The 15390-nt window shown below is 37.4% G+C and overlaps 3 protein-coding genes across 3 annotated transcripts; all 3 read right to left on the bottom strand.

Moving 5' to 3' along the window:
- Positions 1–324: 324 nt before the first annotated feature.
- On the bottom strand, positions 325–1044 carry LOC120117137 (non-specific lipid transfer protein GPI-anchored 19-like). Its single transcript, XM_039137458.1, has 2 exons — positions 649–1044; positions 325–569 (listed from the first exon to the last, which is right to left on the bottom strand). Exons 1-2 carry the CDS (start codon positions 998–1000, stop codon positions 325–327), a joined length of 597 nt encoding a protein of 198 aa, XP_038993389.1. The 5' UTR covers positions 1001–1044.
- Positions 1045–3119: 2075 nt separating this feature from the next.
- LOC120117136 (monocopper oxidase-like protein SKS1) lies at positions 3120–4591 on the bottom strand. Its single transcript, XM_039137457.1, has 5 exons — positions 4276–4591; positions 3756–4122; positions 3599–3677; positions 3309–3508; positions 3120–3222 (listed from the first exon to the last, which is right to left on the bottom strand). The coding sequence occupies exons 1-5, from the start codon at positions 4589–4591 to the stop codon at positions 3216–3218; spliced, it is 969 nt and encodes a 322-aa protein (XP_038993388.1). The 3' UTR covers positions 3120–3215.
- A 7795-nt stretch (positions 4592–12386) lies between these two features.
- LOC120117135 (monocopper oxidase-like protein SKS1) lies at positions 12387–13446 on the bottom strand. Its single transcript, XM_039137456.1, has 4 exons — positions 13321–13446; positions 12978–13087; positions 12631–12901; positions 12387–12518 (listed from the first exon to the last, which is right to left on the bottom strand). The coding sequence occupies exons 1-4, from the start codon at positions 13444–13446 to the stop codon at positions 12387–12389; spliced, it is 639 nt and encodes a 212-aa protein (XP_038993387.1).
- Positions 13447–15390: the final 1944 nt, after the last annotated feature.

The raw sequence follows: 15390 nt of genomic DNA, 5'->3' as shown, positions 1-15390 counted from the left end.
AGCATCTTGATCAATCGGGTAAACATTAACAAGTGAATAAGCCATAGTTTGATGAGGATAGGCATGTGCTAACTCTGAAATTTAAATTTTCTTCTATTAATTACTTATTTTACTAATGATGCTCATATTGAAATTTTATTTGTGTCCACCATTCAAAAGTGTGTTATTAACATATGTATACTATGCTCACTTCAAAAATTTACGATAACAATTGTAAAGAAAGCTACTGCATATATATCATTCCCAAAACAGGTAAACAGTGTTCCAATACATACATTCTACGTAGAGATACTAATATTGAAAGAAAACAATTCATTAATAGACCTAAGCCATAAACCCAGCATCAAGCACCAGCCTTGAAAGCAGAATTACAGCAACAGTCACCATTGCTAAGAGATCACGAGTCTTCAATCTTCCAACATCGCTCCGGCCGAGCCCCAAACCCATGATGTTTGGTCTTGGTGCCACTGGAACATTTGGGTTCACCATGGGGGAAGAAGCAACAGATGAAGAGTTATTTGTCCCTAGAGAAACTTGAGAACCAGATGAACCAGGAGGAGAAGACAACCCTTGACGAAAAGAAATCGATTATCGAAAAAACCAGCATGAATTCAAGAGAGTTATTAATTCAGAAGAGGTGAATGGTACCTGAGCAAGCTGAGGTGTTTACTCGGAGCTTGCAAAGAAGAGGTAGGTGGACTGCAAGTGTCCTGTTTATAGGAAAGGCAGTCAAGGTGGTGTCATTGAGAAGGAGGCAAAGACAAGCAGGTTGCAGTCCGTAGAGCTGGTTGAGATTGTCACAGCAGGATTGTGCCGGTTTTTGAGCATTGCCCTGCACGAATGGTGCACATGGCATGAGAGCCACCAGGCGAGGGTTGCAGTCGGACACGGTTTGTCCTTGGCCTGGGGTGATAGGGACCTCCTGAGAAAGGCATGTGGGAAGAAGTGCAACCAAGAGCAGCAGCATAACAATGGCGGAAACAGCTTGTGAAACTGCCATGGTGAACACTGTGAAGTGTGAATTTTCTTGATCTGATTCTGTTATTCTAACATGCAGATTTTACCAAAATATTTAAAAGCCAATCCACCTAGGTTAATGAACCAACTTACAACACTCCAGAGTGAGCAAAACTCAACTTGAAAAATCAAGTTTTTTTATTTTGAGTTAATCGACTCAAGTTATTCGATTCAGCTCGAATCATCAAGTCATTTTCGAGTTCGAGTCGAGTTGACATTTTAAAATTTTCGACTAACTCGAAAAATCAAAATTTGGTTGAATATTTTGACTGTTTTGTGATTTAGTCACTAGTTTCCTTATTCTTTCGATTCCTCCTTCATTTTAAGTCTATTTGTTTTACCAAATTTGAACCACATGCTCCTAAACCATCGTAGAATACATATGTACTTTCAATTTCACTTTTTTAATAAAAAAATATATATTTTTCAATTTAGTCCCTCAATTTTGTATGATTTCCTCATTTCTTCAATTCATAATTTATTTTAGTCTGTTTTTTTACCAAATTTGAACCACATGCTCCCATGCCACTATAGAATACATATGTAACTTTAATTCCTATTTTTTTACTAAAACTGTACTCTCTTTTTTTAATTAATTCCTTAACTTTGCATTTTACTCAATTTGATCTTTTGACTACAATTGTTTGCAAATTCTTTTTTCTCATCAATTCCTTGACTAGTTTATACTTCCCCTTAAAATACCTTCTTTGAAATATAATATTATAAATATATTTTATAATTTTAGATTGTATTTGATATATTAAATAACATTATAATATGAAAAGAATACGAAGAAATATATATATAATAGAGAAAGTCGAAAATTTGGAACCAATCCATATCTTAATATTATAAATAATTATAATTAAATTTGTGTAGAAAAACAACTCAACTAGACTCAATTCAAATTTTATAAGCTCGACTTGACTCGAAAATATTTTAAATTAAGTTTGAGTGATAAAATACGACTCATCAACTAAAATAACTCAAATACTTGACTCGAATCATAAATATTAAATGATATTTAAACTTGTGGTTTTTTTTAACATTTTCAAAATTGGGTTTAGATTATCGATTTTAGTCCGAACATAATTCTTAAATGAAATAAATTTTAGATAATACGATTTAAAAAAACATGATTAGTGAACCTAAAAATATCTTATTTTGAAACAAACATAATCCAACTCATTCAAACCTAAAACAATTGATTTTAATTGAGTTTATATACTTAGTTCTGTCAAATATAAGCTCATTGTTGCTGAATCTAAGCATCTGCGTTTAGAAAAAGAAGCTGGAATTTAGCACAAATACAAATACAATGACCCGACGCAGTAAATGAAAAGAAAAATAAACCTGTAATATGATATATTGATATTACATATGCTAGTATATTCATTCATAGAAAAAAATCAACGTCAACGTCTTCCAGATCGTCCAGTTCACTTGCATCGGTCAAGCAAAAAAAATATTTTATTTGAAGTTCAGGGGTTAAATTAGTATTTTATCTGAATTCTAGAATGAAATTAAATTTTAAAAATTTTGCTAACGTGTCATATCATCAAACCAACAAAAGTTAAAGGTTCAGTTACCAAAATAATATAGAACGAAAAGAAAAATGATCAGAATGTAACTTTTTTTCAAAATTGATGATCAAAGTAAAATAGGCTGAAAAAAGGGACCACCATCGTAGTTTACCCACAAGTAAAACTTGTTGGGTTGGGTATTATGAATCTATGAGGTGTTGAAACTTGAAGATGCAATTGCATTGTAACATGAAGTCCAATGAATGTGTTAGCAGAATATGTAACTTGAAAGTACATAAGAATGATGGATCCACAAGTGAAAAAATTACAATAATGTTACAAACATTACAAACTTTAACCTATGTTACTCGGACTTTTCATGAAGTATTCGTGTCCGACACTCAAATACGAGGATATGATTTCGACACTTACACCCAAATCAGAGTAACAGACTTTAACACCAAAAGAATGAATAATGTGTGCTGGACTTGATTTGCACAGCCAATCTAACCATCAAACCTTTTTAACACAAAAACTGAGAAAAAAGAAGAGCAAACCCCTTCAATAAGCTTTGGATAATCACCTAAAAGTGAAAATAGATGCCAAAATTGCGATGACCAAAGTTAGAAGCAGGTTGGAGTTACCACAGTGCAATGCCATTGCTGAAGAACTGAGTCATTCTCTGCAAAACACGAGCGTCGACCATTAGTAGTAGGAAGCGAAGCAGATAAATTTTGATAAAGTATCGGTTTTGGATACATAACATACTTTTGCAAGCTCTTCAGAGCACCACAATACAAAACATTATCAGGAGGAGGCAGCTCTGTCTTGCCATTTTCCTCAGGATTGACAATTCTCATATAGGTCTCTCGGCCTAGGTACCACCTATCCAAGTTCTCCACTCTAAGGTTCCATACTCCCACATTATCAAGAGAGATAAGGACTGCTGTCCACCCACCAGGGTACACCTACACAAAACCAAAAGGCACAAGAGATAAAGTAAGCACTTTTCAAAAGTAATGCGAAACTATCCCTCATTTTTTTTTCAAAAAACCGACCTCGGTCGTGCTTCGAGAGATCGCGTCCCATTTATTATAACTGCTTCTGCTGCTTTCCGTCCACAAACCAAAATCCATTCTGCATCAAACACCCAAAAGAGATCAGCACTTGGCACTTTACTACACATATATATATACTAGTATATAACTTTCTTACCCAACCACATAAAATGCATAGCCATCCATGTGAAAACTCTGTATTTTGGTGTCATTATTCTGAAATATAACCTCTACGAATCCCCGGTATGTAGCGTTGATTATGGATCGGTCCATCTTGGGAGTTGTATCATGAGGCTTACTGGGGAAATCCAACTTATAAGCACCCTTTACATGGTGCAGGTCGGCTAGTCTGATCTGTGTATCAGGGTTGACGAAAGAGATACCATTCAGTGTAGCAAGACGCTTACCGTTAATCCTAAAAGGTGGCAAGCTCCGTATTACGTATGTTTCGGTCACATTAATTGAACCATAATGAAAAAGACCCTTGGGGGTTCGGCCGAGCTCCACTTGCTGTTGTATTTTGCCTAATCATTACAGAATAGAGAGTTCAATATGTGATAACAAAGCATGAATCTGAAGACATGCCAAGGGAGTGTGAGCATAAACCTGATGGCTCTGGGCTGGTTCATTGCTGACCATTGGTTGTAAACATCACTCAGAGGAACAAGGCAGCGGACCGGTTACCGGTCCTTTCGAATTGGAATAATGCAAGACGCCCACACCGGTTACTCTTTGCCACACCGATTCATTCACGAACCGAGCACTTGCCACAATGTAGTAATCTTTAGTTGCGTTTTGATCCATGGTAACTAAAAACGAATACGATTGTCCCACATGAATATCGAAGCTAGTGAAATTTTGTTGCGATGTATAACGTCCTTCGGTTTCCACTAAGAGAAGATTATGGCCCTCTATCCTAAAGTTCAAACTAGTTGATATCCCAACATTATGCACTCGAAAACGATACGTCTTGCCTGCAATACACAATGCCATTGCAGATTATGAACTAAAACCCCCTTTCAGCTGATGTTTCATGAAACATTATCAATAACTTGTTTGAAAAGAATACCTTGATGAACATTAATGATACATGCACCACACGCCCTAAAGCTAAGGATGATGAATTTACTATACCACTTGGCCCTATCACACGAGGCCGGACAAAACTTCTTAAAGACAAGCTTCAAATCGCAGTTCAAGCATTCATCCGTAAGGGTCTAATAGCAGCATATTTGCAACAACTTTTTGAAGAGGATCCAGTTGTTATCCGGTCGACATGTCTTCTGGAGATACAACCGTCTATCTCTTATCTTTCCAACGGTTCTTGAATCGTATCAATCCGATATCGGGAACTCAAGATATGACCATTTTACTGAAGACGGTGCATGCAGGAAATCCTATACGGGATTAATACGTTATTTTGTAAATATTACGAATTTTCAATATTTATATTGATTATTTGTAATATAATTTAATATAGGATGATTAATTATCTTTTAGGATCAGAATTATTATTTTATTAGAAATTAAGGTTGGGTTAAAACAATATTTTTAGTTATTATTATTTTATTAGGAATTAGAGTTAAAACATGTTTAGTTTATTAATATTTTATTCTTTAGTTATTTAGGACCTTTAGAATTCAGCCCCTATATAAAGGAGGCTTCATTCAACTTTGTAAATCAGATTTCTTTGATTAATAATACAACGAGAGTTCGTTTTTGCAAGTGCTAATTGCCTTGTGCCTTCGAAGCTTCTTCTCCTGGAGTTCTTTCAAGTTCTTGTGAGGGAGATTAATCTTCACACTCCAATTTGCCTTTTCATCGCGACTAGGAGGGTTGGTTAGAGCCATTTATCGAGTTTGCCTTTTCATTGCGACTAGGAGGTTCGATAGGACACTTATCCATCTATTTTTCCACAAATCCATCTGCACCATCAATCATCTTTACCATCCACCTTCGTAAGGGAGATCTTTGATTTCTTTTTATCTTATCTTATTTTATTTTCAATTTCTTTATCTTTTGTTTATTTTATTCTAATCTTATTGCCTTGAAGAAACCCTAAAGACTTCGAAGCTTCTTCTCCTGGAGTTCTTTCAAGTTCTTGTGAGGGAGATTAATCTTCACACTCCAATTTGCCTTTTCATCGCGACTAGGAGGGTTGGTTAGAGCCATTTATGAGTTTGCCTTTTCATTGCGACTAGGAGGGTTCGATAGGACACTTATCATCTATTTTCCACAAATCCATTCACCATCAATCTCTTTACCATCCACCTTCGTAAGGGAGATCTTTTGATTCTATTTATCTATTTATTTTCTTTTCTTTATCTTTTGTTTATTTATTCTAATCTTATTGCCTTGAAGAAACCTAAAGAACTAATTACTACTGCCACCTTCCCATATTCATCACTTTGTTCTTAATCGAGTCTAGAGCTTTCTAGGTTTTGATTCTTCAACAAGAGCAACGTTCATTAACCGCCACGCTTCCCTATCAATGGGTATCAGAGCTTGGCCGATTCTTGAAAGAAGCAAGCAATCTTATTTGTTCTTGCACACACACCGTCAAGGTACCCCAACGGAGCTAGTACAGAGAAGATTCATCGTTTCGTTTTTATTTAATTTTAATTTAGATTCAAATCCTTCTTGTTAGTTTGCTATTTTTTCAAAAAAAAACAAAAAAACAAAAAAAAACCAACAAACAAAAAGCCAAATTTCAAAAAAAAATGCAAACAAGGTATTTAGGGCTATTTTCCAGATATCATATCGTCTTAAGTTAATCTCCATTCCAAAATTCACTTCGATCAGAGTTCATTAGATCCTTCAAATACATCATTCAGTTTTATCGGCAGATTCAATCTAGAATTGTTGAATTTCTTGAAAATTATACAGAAGTAATTTGTGGTGAAAATTTCCAGATTGCAACTTCATATTAAGATCATTCACACAAAAAATCAGATTTTTTGGGATCAAGAACAACTTCAACAAAGCGATCAAGAAAAACAGATTGTTTGAGGACTCACCGTTCAACAGAGTCTACTGGATACTACTGAAGGTATTTGGTTCTGAATTTACAGGTGGTTTCTTGACGCATTTAAAGATATTAAAGAATTTTTCCAGAATTTTTGGACACCGGTAACCCCCTCAAAAACGTTGCTCAAGTTAATCCAACGTTTTCTAGGTTTTCTGGTTTGGTCCCTTTTTTTCTTTAACTCTTAGTGCTTTAGGTTCTTTTGTTTTTCCCTGTTATTGTTCTTTTGCATTATCTAACACATTATATTCCTTGTGTTAGTAGACTAAAGAGTTGCATACTTCTTCCTTCTTTGCATTCTTGTCTCTTGGAGTCTAACCTTTGTTTGGCCTCTTAGAGCTTTTAGGTTTTTCTTATCGCCTTTGCTAGTAATCAAACTCCGATACGAACTGTGAAAGACTACTTGGTAAAGTGAGTTTTAAATAGTACAAGATCGGCTTACTTGCCTCTCATTGTGTTACTTTCTTGGAGTGACTTGTGAGGTTTCTTGCTTTGTTAAATTTATTTTCTTTTATTTTTATTCTACTTTAAAATCTTCTTTTGTGTTATAATTGCAGATGGGCGACAATAACAATGAGACACTTACGGCATCTTAGCCGCACTTGAACGACTCACAACTCAATTTGATCAACTTAATAATGCCTTGAGAGAACGACAATAACTACAACTGGATCTACCAAACCAGAATCCAAGGCCAAACAATGCTGAACTTTTGGCCCCCAGGCGAGCACAACCACGTTTTCAAACACCCAAACTCTTTGCAAAACCAAAGTTCACGATCCCTCTTTTAAAGGAGACTACGATCCAGACAAGTACATCGATGGGAAGGAAAAGTTGATCTCTTGTTCGTATACCATGACTGCCCCCAAGCTGAACAAGTTCCCCTCACCTTGGAATTCGAAGGATATGCTCACACTTGGTGGATGCAAACAAGGAAAAAGATCGACAGCTACCAAATTCAACCAATCTTCTTGGACCGAACTTAAACATGCCATGAGGAACCGATTTCTACCGACACATTATACACGGAAGTTAAACAACGACTACACGACTTCGACAAGGTAGAAGTTCAGTTGAAGATTACTACAAGGAGATGCAGTCCTTACTCAATAGGCTAACATAACTGAAGAAGAGAGGACACCCCCTAAAGACGACACCCGAGCAAGAGACATCAAGTGTTTTAAATGCTTAGGAAGAGGCCATATCCCGCAATTATCCAACACGAGGACCTTAACCATACTAGGTATGGATCTTACAATTCTGACTCCGAGACGACATCGCCGACATTCTAGTACATGTCGAAGCCAAAGAAGATAGTGATGACTATGGAAGCGATGAGTACAATGGCACAATCTTGGTGATTCATCATACATTGAACATCCAAGCATCCGACGAGTCTGACATACAACGTTCCAACATCTTCCACACACGCTGCCTAATCAAGGAACAGCCATTCTCCATCATCATTGACAATGGTAGTTGTGTTAACGTCATTAGCTCCAACATTGTTGAATCACTCAAACTTCCTTGCCAACGACATCCAAAACCTTATTGCTTACAATGGCTTAATGAGAGTGACGCGATGAAGGTGGTTAAACAATGCCTCGTTAATATCAAAATGGGAAAGTATTGTGACGACGTATGGTATGATGTAATTCCGATGCAAGCATCCCACATTCTCCTAGGACGGCCTTGGCAATACGACAACGACGTCACATATTATGGTCGAAAGAACACTTACACAATTCCAATAAAAGGTAAACCGTTCCGACTTAACCCCCTACCCCCAAAGAGATTCTCATAGATCAACAACGAATTCTCAAGGAAACAGGGAATTTGAAACAAAAGACAAAGAGGTCACACCCGATAAAAGCCAACAAATGACCCACGGGGTGAGTGAACCTCAATGTGAAAATAAAGAATATCTCAAAACATTTATGCGAGTGCAAAGATATGAGAGAGACCCTTTTTCAAAATAGGTCGTGCATTCTAGTCCGTTTCAAGGACTCCATTTTATCAACTATCACTAACATCACATATTTGCCTAGTGTGTTTTCTTCTCTATTACAAGAGTTTCAAGATGTCTTAAGCAACCCACCAGATGGTTTACCACCTACAAGAGGAATCGAACATCAAATCGACTTTATCCCTGGATCAACCATACCAAACTGCCCCGCTTACCGATGCAATCTTGAGGAAACGAAGGAATTGGAACGACAAATAGATTCATTATTACAAAAAGGACACATCCGTGAGAGTCTTAGTCCTTGTGCAGTTCCCGTCATTCTAGTTCCAAAAAAAGATGGCACATTCCGAATGTGTGTAGATTGTCGACCTATCAATCGGATAACAATCAAGTATAGACATCCTATTCCACGCCTAGATGATATGTTGGATGAACTACATGGTGCAAGTATCTTCACCAAAATTGACTTGAAGAGTGGTTACCATCAAATTCGAATGAAAGAAGGAGACAATGGAAACAGCATTCAAGACAAAGTTCGCTTGTATGAATGGCTTGTTATGCCTTTGGACTCACAAACGCTCCAAACACCTTCATGAGATTAATGAATCACGTTCTTAAGGAGTTTATAGGTAAATTTGTTGTCGTTTACTTTGATGACATTCTTATATACTCATCTTCTCTTAATTCTCATTTCATTCATGTTCGAATGGTTCTCGAAGTTCTTCGAGAACTTTATATGCTAACATGGATAAGTGTGTGTTTTGCAGTGATAAGCTTATGTTTTTTAGGCTTTATAGTTACTGTACAGGGTATTTATGTAGATAAAGAGAAGTCAAGGCAATTCAATGGCCCACGCCTACTTCCATCACCGAGGTAAGATCTTTTCATGGTTTGGCAAGTTTCTACCGTCGCTTTGTCAAAGATTTCTCAACCATTGTTGCATCATTAACCAAGATCATCAAAAAGTTAGTTGAATTCAAATGGGGACCACTACAACAAAAAGCTTTTGAACTTCTTAAAGATAAGTTATGTTCTGCCCCTATTCTTCATCTTCCCAATTTTTCTAACACCTTTGAGCTAGAATGTGATACTTCAGGCATAGGCATTGGTGACGTCCTCATGCAAGAAAGCCAACCTATCGCTTACTTTAGTGAAAAGTTAAAAGGTGCACAATTGAACTACTCTACCTATGACAAGGAACTTCTTGCACTCGTCCGAGCATTCAAATAGTGGCAACATTATCTTCTCCCTAAAGAGTTTGTCATTCACACGGACCATGAATCACTCAAATGGTTAAATGGACAAGGTAAGTTAAACAAACGACATGCTCGATGGGTTGAGTTCATTGAATCTTTTCCTTACATCATCAAATACAAACAAGGGAAAGATAACATTGTAGCTGATGCATTATCTCGGCGATACACACTTATCACTCGAATGCATGCTACTGTTCTGGGTTTTGTACAAATCAAAGAACTTTATCCTAACGATCCAGATTTTTCTGAGATTTATAAACAATGTGTAAAAGGTGCTTTTAACAAGTTTTATCTTGTAGATGGCTTTCTTTTTCGCATGAACACGTTGTGTATACCACAAGGCTCTTTGCGAGAGTTCTTGGTTCACGAGTCACATGCCGGAGGACTTATGGGACACTTCGGTATTCACAAAACACTTGATATGGTCATGGAACACTTCTTTTGGCCGCATATGCGTAAAACAGTGGAAAAGATTTGTGCATCATGCATCACGTGCAAAAGCAAAGTCAAAGGTAAATCCTAATGGTTTGTACACGCCTTTACCAATTTCTTCTTCTCCTTGGATCGATTTATCGATGGATTTTATACTTGGCTTACACCACACTAAGAAAGGACGAGATAGTATTTTTGTGGTTGTGGACATATTCTCAAAGATGGCACACTTCATTCCTTGCCATAAAACGAACGATGCCACACATATTGCTGATTTATTCTTTCGAGAAATAGTCCACCTTCATGGCATTCCTCGCACCATTGTGTCCGATCGTGACACTAAGTTTATAAGCCACTTTTGGAAGGTATTGTGGGGTAAGATTGGCACAAAACTTCTCTATTTCACTTCTTGTCATCCTCAAATCGATGGATAAACCGAAGTAATAAATCGGATTCTAGGATCTTTGCTAAGAACTGTGGTAGGTAAGAATACCCGTAATTTGGGAAGAATGTTTACCTTTTGTTGAGTTTTGCTTATAATCGATCCATTCACTCCACAACAGTTATTCTCCATTCGAAATAGTTTATGGTTTTAACCCATTAACTACTTTGGATCTTATTCCCTTACCTTTAGATCAGGTTGTCAGTTTTTAGATGTGAAAAGAAGGCTGCCCTTATCAAAGACATTCACGCCAAAGCCAAACTCAAGATGGAGAAAACCTACGAGGCAATCGCAAACCGAGTTAACAAGGGCCGACGACATGTCACCTTTGAACCAGGAGATTGGGTATGGGTTCACATGAGAAAAGAAAGGTTCCCGGCACAAAGAAAATCCAAGCTATACCCACGAGGCAATGGCCCATTCCAAGTCCTTGACCGAATCAATGACAACGCCTACCGCATTGATCTTCCCGGTGAGTATAACATGACTGCATCCTTTAATGTTTCTGACTTATCTCCTTTTGATATTTCAGATTCGTGGACGAATCCTTTTAAGGAAGGGGGAGATGATACATGCACCACACGCCCTAAAGCTAAGGATGATGAATTTACTATACCACTTGGCCCTATCACACAAGGCCGGACAAAACTTCTTAAAGACAAGCTTCAAATCGCAGTTCAAGCATTCATCCGTAAGGGTCTAATAGCATTATATTTGAAACAACTTTTTGAATGGTATCCAGTTGTTATCCGGTCGACATGTCTTCTTGAGATACAACCTTCTATCTCTTATCTTTCCAACGGTTCTTGAATCGCATCAATCCGATATCGGGAACTCAAGATATGACCATTTTACTGAAGACGGTGCATGCAGGAAATCCTATACGGGATTAATACGTTATTTTGTAAATATTACGAATTTTCAATATTTATATTGATTATTTGTAATATAATTTAATATAGGATGATTAATTATCTTTTAGGATCAGAATTATTATTTTATTAGGAATTAAGGTTGGGTTAAAACAATATTTTTAGTTATTATTATTTTATTAGGAATTAGAGTTAAAACATGTTTAGTTTATTAATATTTTATTCTTTAGTTATTTAGGACCTTTAGAATTCAGCCCCTATATAAGGAGGCTTCATTCAACTTTGTAAATCAGATTTCTTTGATTAATAATACACGAGAGTTCGTTTACAAGTGCTGATTGCCTTGTGCCTTCAAAGCTTCTTCTCCTGGAGTTCTTTCAAGTTCTTCTTGTGAGGGAGATTAATCTCACACTCCAATTGCCTTTTCATCGCGACTAGGAGGGTTAGTTAGAGCCATTTATCGAGTTTTCCTTTTCATTGCGACTAGGAGGGTTCGATAGGACACTTATCCATCTATTTTTCCACAAATCCATCTGCACCATCAATCATCTTTACCATCCACCTTCGTAAGGGAGATCTTTTGATTTATTTATTATCTTATCTTATTTTGTTTTCAATTTCTTTATCTTTTGTTTATTTTGTTCTAATCTTATTGCCTTGAAGAAACCCTAAAGAATCCTAATTACTGCTGCCACCTTCCCCTATTCATCCCCTTTGTTCTTAATCGAGTCTAGAGCTTTCTAGGTTTGATTCTTCAACAAGAGCAACGTTCATTAACCCGCCACCGCTTCCCTATCAATTAATGGTTTCATATTCAATACCATCAGGGATAAGAGTTTTGTTATACCGGTAAGGTCCTTTCCCTTTAATGAGAACTCCATCCGGCAAACCGAGTTCTTCACCGGAGTCGAGAACTGTTCTCAATGCCTAAAAGAAGAGTATGTCAATTATTAGACTTAAACTGCAAAAAGAATGAAAAAAGAAGAGTTGTTCTCCATGCACATAAAATTGAAGCCTCAACTGTTCATCGCTTACTAACCGTGTGGTTGTTGGTATACCAGTCACCGATCAAGACGGCAATGTCGTCGTTCGGTTCAGGAAAAGGAATCGCTATAATTTTCCAGTTGTTAATAACAATGGGACCAAAGCCACCCGATGCTCTTTGAAAATTGAGCGAGGGGAAGTAGAAAAAGCTACCGATTTTATCCTTAACTTGAAACTGGTAAGTAAAATTCATTTTCGGATGAATCGGACAATTCGTACCACGAACACCATCCTGCCACGAATTTCTCCGCAACTGAATTCCAGACCTTTAAGAAAACATAAATTAGAAGTCCAAGAACTAGAGTTTCATCAAATAATAATTCAAGGAAACTCAAATCCTACCAAGTCATCAAAAGATTTTCGTTCAATTGATTGTGAACATTAACAACCACGTTGTAATTGGTCGTGGCATTCAAAACAGGACCAGGAAATGCCCCATTGATTGCTATAACCTGCCAATGGATGAACCAAGCATAAGAAAAAGTAAATCAAATAGCAAAGATTCAACCAACTATTGGTTGATGTAGCAAGACCAAGTTCAGATTCTATAACAGTTGCCATAATGAGCCAAGTTCATTAAAACTCTCATAGTAAATGCATATTCAAAGAGCTACTTGAAGAGATGAATGACCTATAAAGTAAGGACCTTAGACCCTCTAAGAGAGTGTAATTTGAGAAAACTAACCTGTTGAGGAACACCAAGAGGGGAGGTAGTGATATAAGAGACTTTAAAATCATAAAAGACATAAGGGTCGTCAGCTAAACAAAGAGTGGAAAAGAGAGCAATGTAAAGCCAAAGAAGCAAAGCCATGTTACAGATAAACAACAAGAACAGTTTCCTTTTAGTTGCTGCAAGGATTAGGGTTTGAATGAAATGAAATGAAAGTTGTTTGTTTATGGAGTTTCACAACAACATTAAAGAAAGAGAAAGAGACATGAGTGAATGGATCTGAGGGGTGTTGGGAAGGGAACAACAAAGACTAAGACAACACATTCCTTGGTTTCAGTAATATTTTATTCAGTCTATGTATTGCTTTTAACCAGCTGCAGCCATAGTTGAGAGGGGGAGACAGACAGCTCTGTAATCTATGTAAGTGTAATGAAGCTGGCAGATGAAGGAAGAAAGTGCACTCTTTTCTTAATATTATAATCAGCAAAATTTCTCAAACTTGCAACGTTCAGTTGACAAAAGCACTCAGCCTCACATGCTGACGCCAGGCAGAATAGTGATTATCCTACAAGCGCTCCAACAAATGATTCATAAGAGAAAAATCGCCCAAAAAAACCACAGATAAAAAAGTCTCTAGGGTTTAATAAAATATTATAAATTCAAAACTCTCAAAATCAGTCCACAAGCCGGACTGTTATAGCCAAAAATCATCTTTATTCGAATTTTGCCAAAAATAGCAAAATCCCGAAAATCACTCTAAATTAAAATTTGAAATAAAATAAGCAATATCCAAAACATCCGGCCTAAATCAGATTTAAATTGACTTCCTAATTGATAATCGAAATATTACCATAAATAGTAAAAAAAATATAAATCTAGTGATTCGGAGGGGAAAACGATAGAATTTGAGGTTGAAAAAAAAGGCCACATGGAGCGTAGCTCATATGGAGAGCGTGCGCGTCGAAAAGAGCTTTCTGGATTGGGGTCTTATGCGCGATTCTGATACCTGTAGCCAAAGTTATGGCCAAAAGACTGAAACATACTCAAAACGACCCCAATGAGGAACGTGTCACAATCAATTCCCGCCTTTGCGCTGATCTGCCAATTCATGGTATCTCAGCGCCATCAAGGTGCAATCTGACAGCTCAGCATCATCTATCTCGGATCCCCCTGCATCAGTCACCCCGGGTTGGAAAGAACTCGTCCTCGAGTTCAGAGTAGTGTCATCAGAATCCACAAAACAATGACTCAGGTGTTTCACATTAAAGACATCAGAAGTCTTCAAGTGGCTGGGAAGGCGCAACCTGTAAGCATTATCATTGATCTTCTGCACGACCTCACAAGGTCTAATCTTCCGATCCTTAAGCTTATTATACTCACCAACAGGAATACGATCACGAGTTAATACAGCCCAAACAAAATCACCAACATCAAAAAGTATCTGACGACGATGATTGTCGACTCGAGTCTTGTACTTGGTATTGCTCTCATGAATGGTTTGTTTCACCTGTTTATGGATACCCCGAAGATACTCTGCCATCTCATCTGCTTTACGACTGAAATGACCTATACGTGGAATAGGGGCTAAGTCTAGCACCCCGGATGGGTTCTGACCATAGACAATCTCAAATGGGCTTAAACCTGTGGTTCTGTTTTTTGATCTGTTGTAGGCAAATTCTGCCTGAGGCAATGCCAAATCCCACTGCTTCGGCTTCGTTCCTGCCAAACACCTCAAGAGGTTTCCCAAACTTTGGTTCACCACCTCGGTCTGGCCATCCGTCTGGGGGTGGTAGGCGCTACTGAAATTCAACTGTGTTCCCAGTTTCCCCCACAGGCTCTTCCAGAAATGACTGATGAACTTAGTATCACGATCTAAAGTGATGGATCAAGGAACACCATGTAAACGCACAATCTCCTTGAAATAGAGATGGGCAATCCGGTCAGCATCCATAGTCTTTCTGCAAGCTATAAAATGAGCCATCTTGGAAAACCTGTCAACCACAACAAAGATAGAATCCGAGGCCCTTTGGGTGCGGGGTAAGCCTAGTACAAAATACATGCTGACATCGAACCAAGGAGCTTCAG

This window comes from Hibiscus syriacus, unplaced genomic scaffold, assembly GCF_006381635.1.
Source record: "Hibiscus syriacus cultivar Baekdansim isolate YM2019G1 unplaced genomic scaffold, ASM638163v2 tig00110319_pilon, whole genome shotgun sequence".
Lineage (NCBI taxonomy): Eukaryota > Viridiplantae > Streptophyta > Magnoliopsida > Malvales > Malvaceae > Hibiscus > Hibiscus syriacus.
The sequence above is the reverse complement of the archived record's forward strand: the minus strand, read 5'-3'. Positions and strand labels throughout refer to the sequence as shown.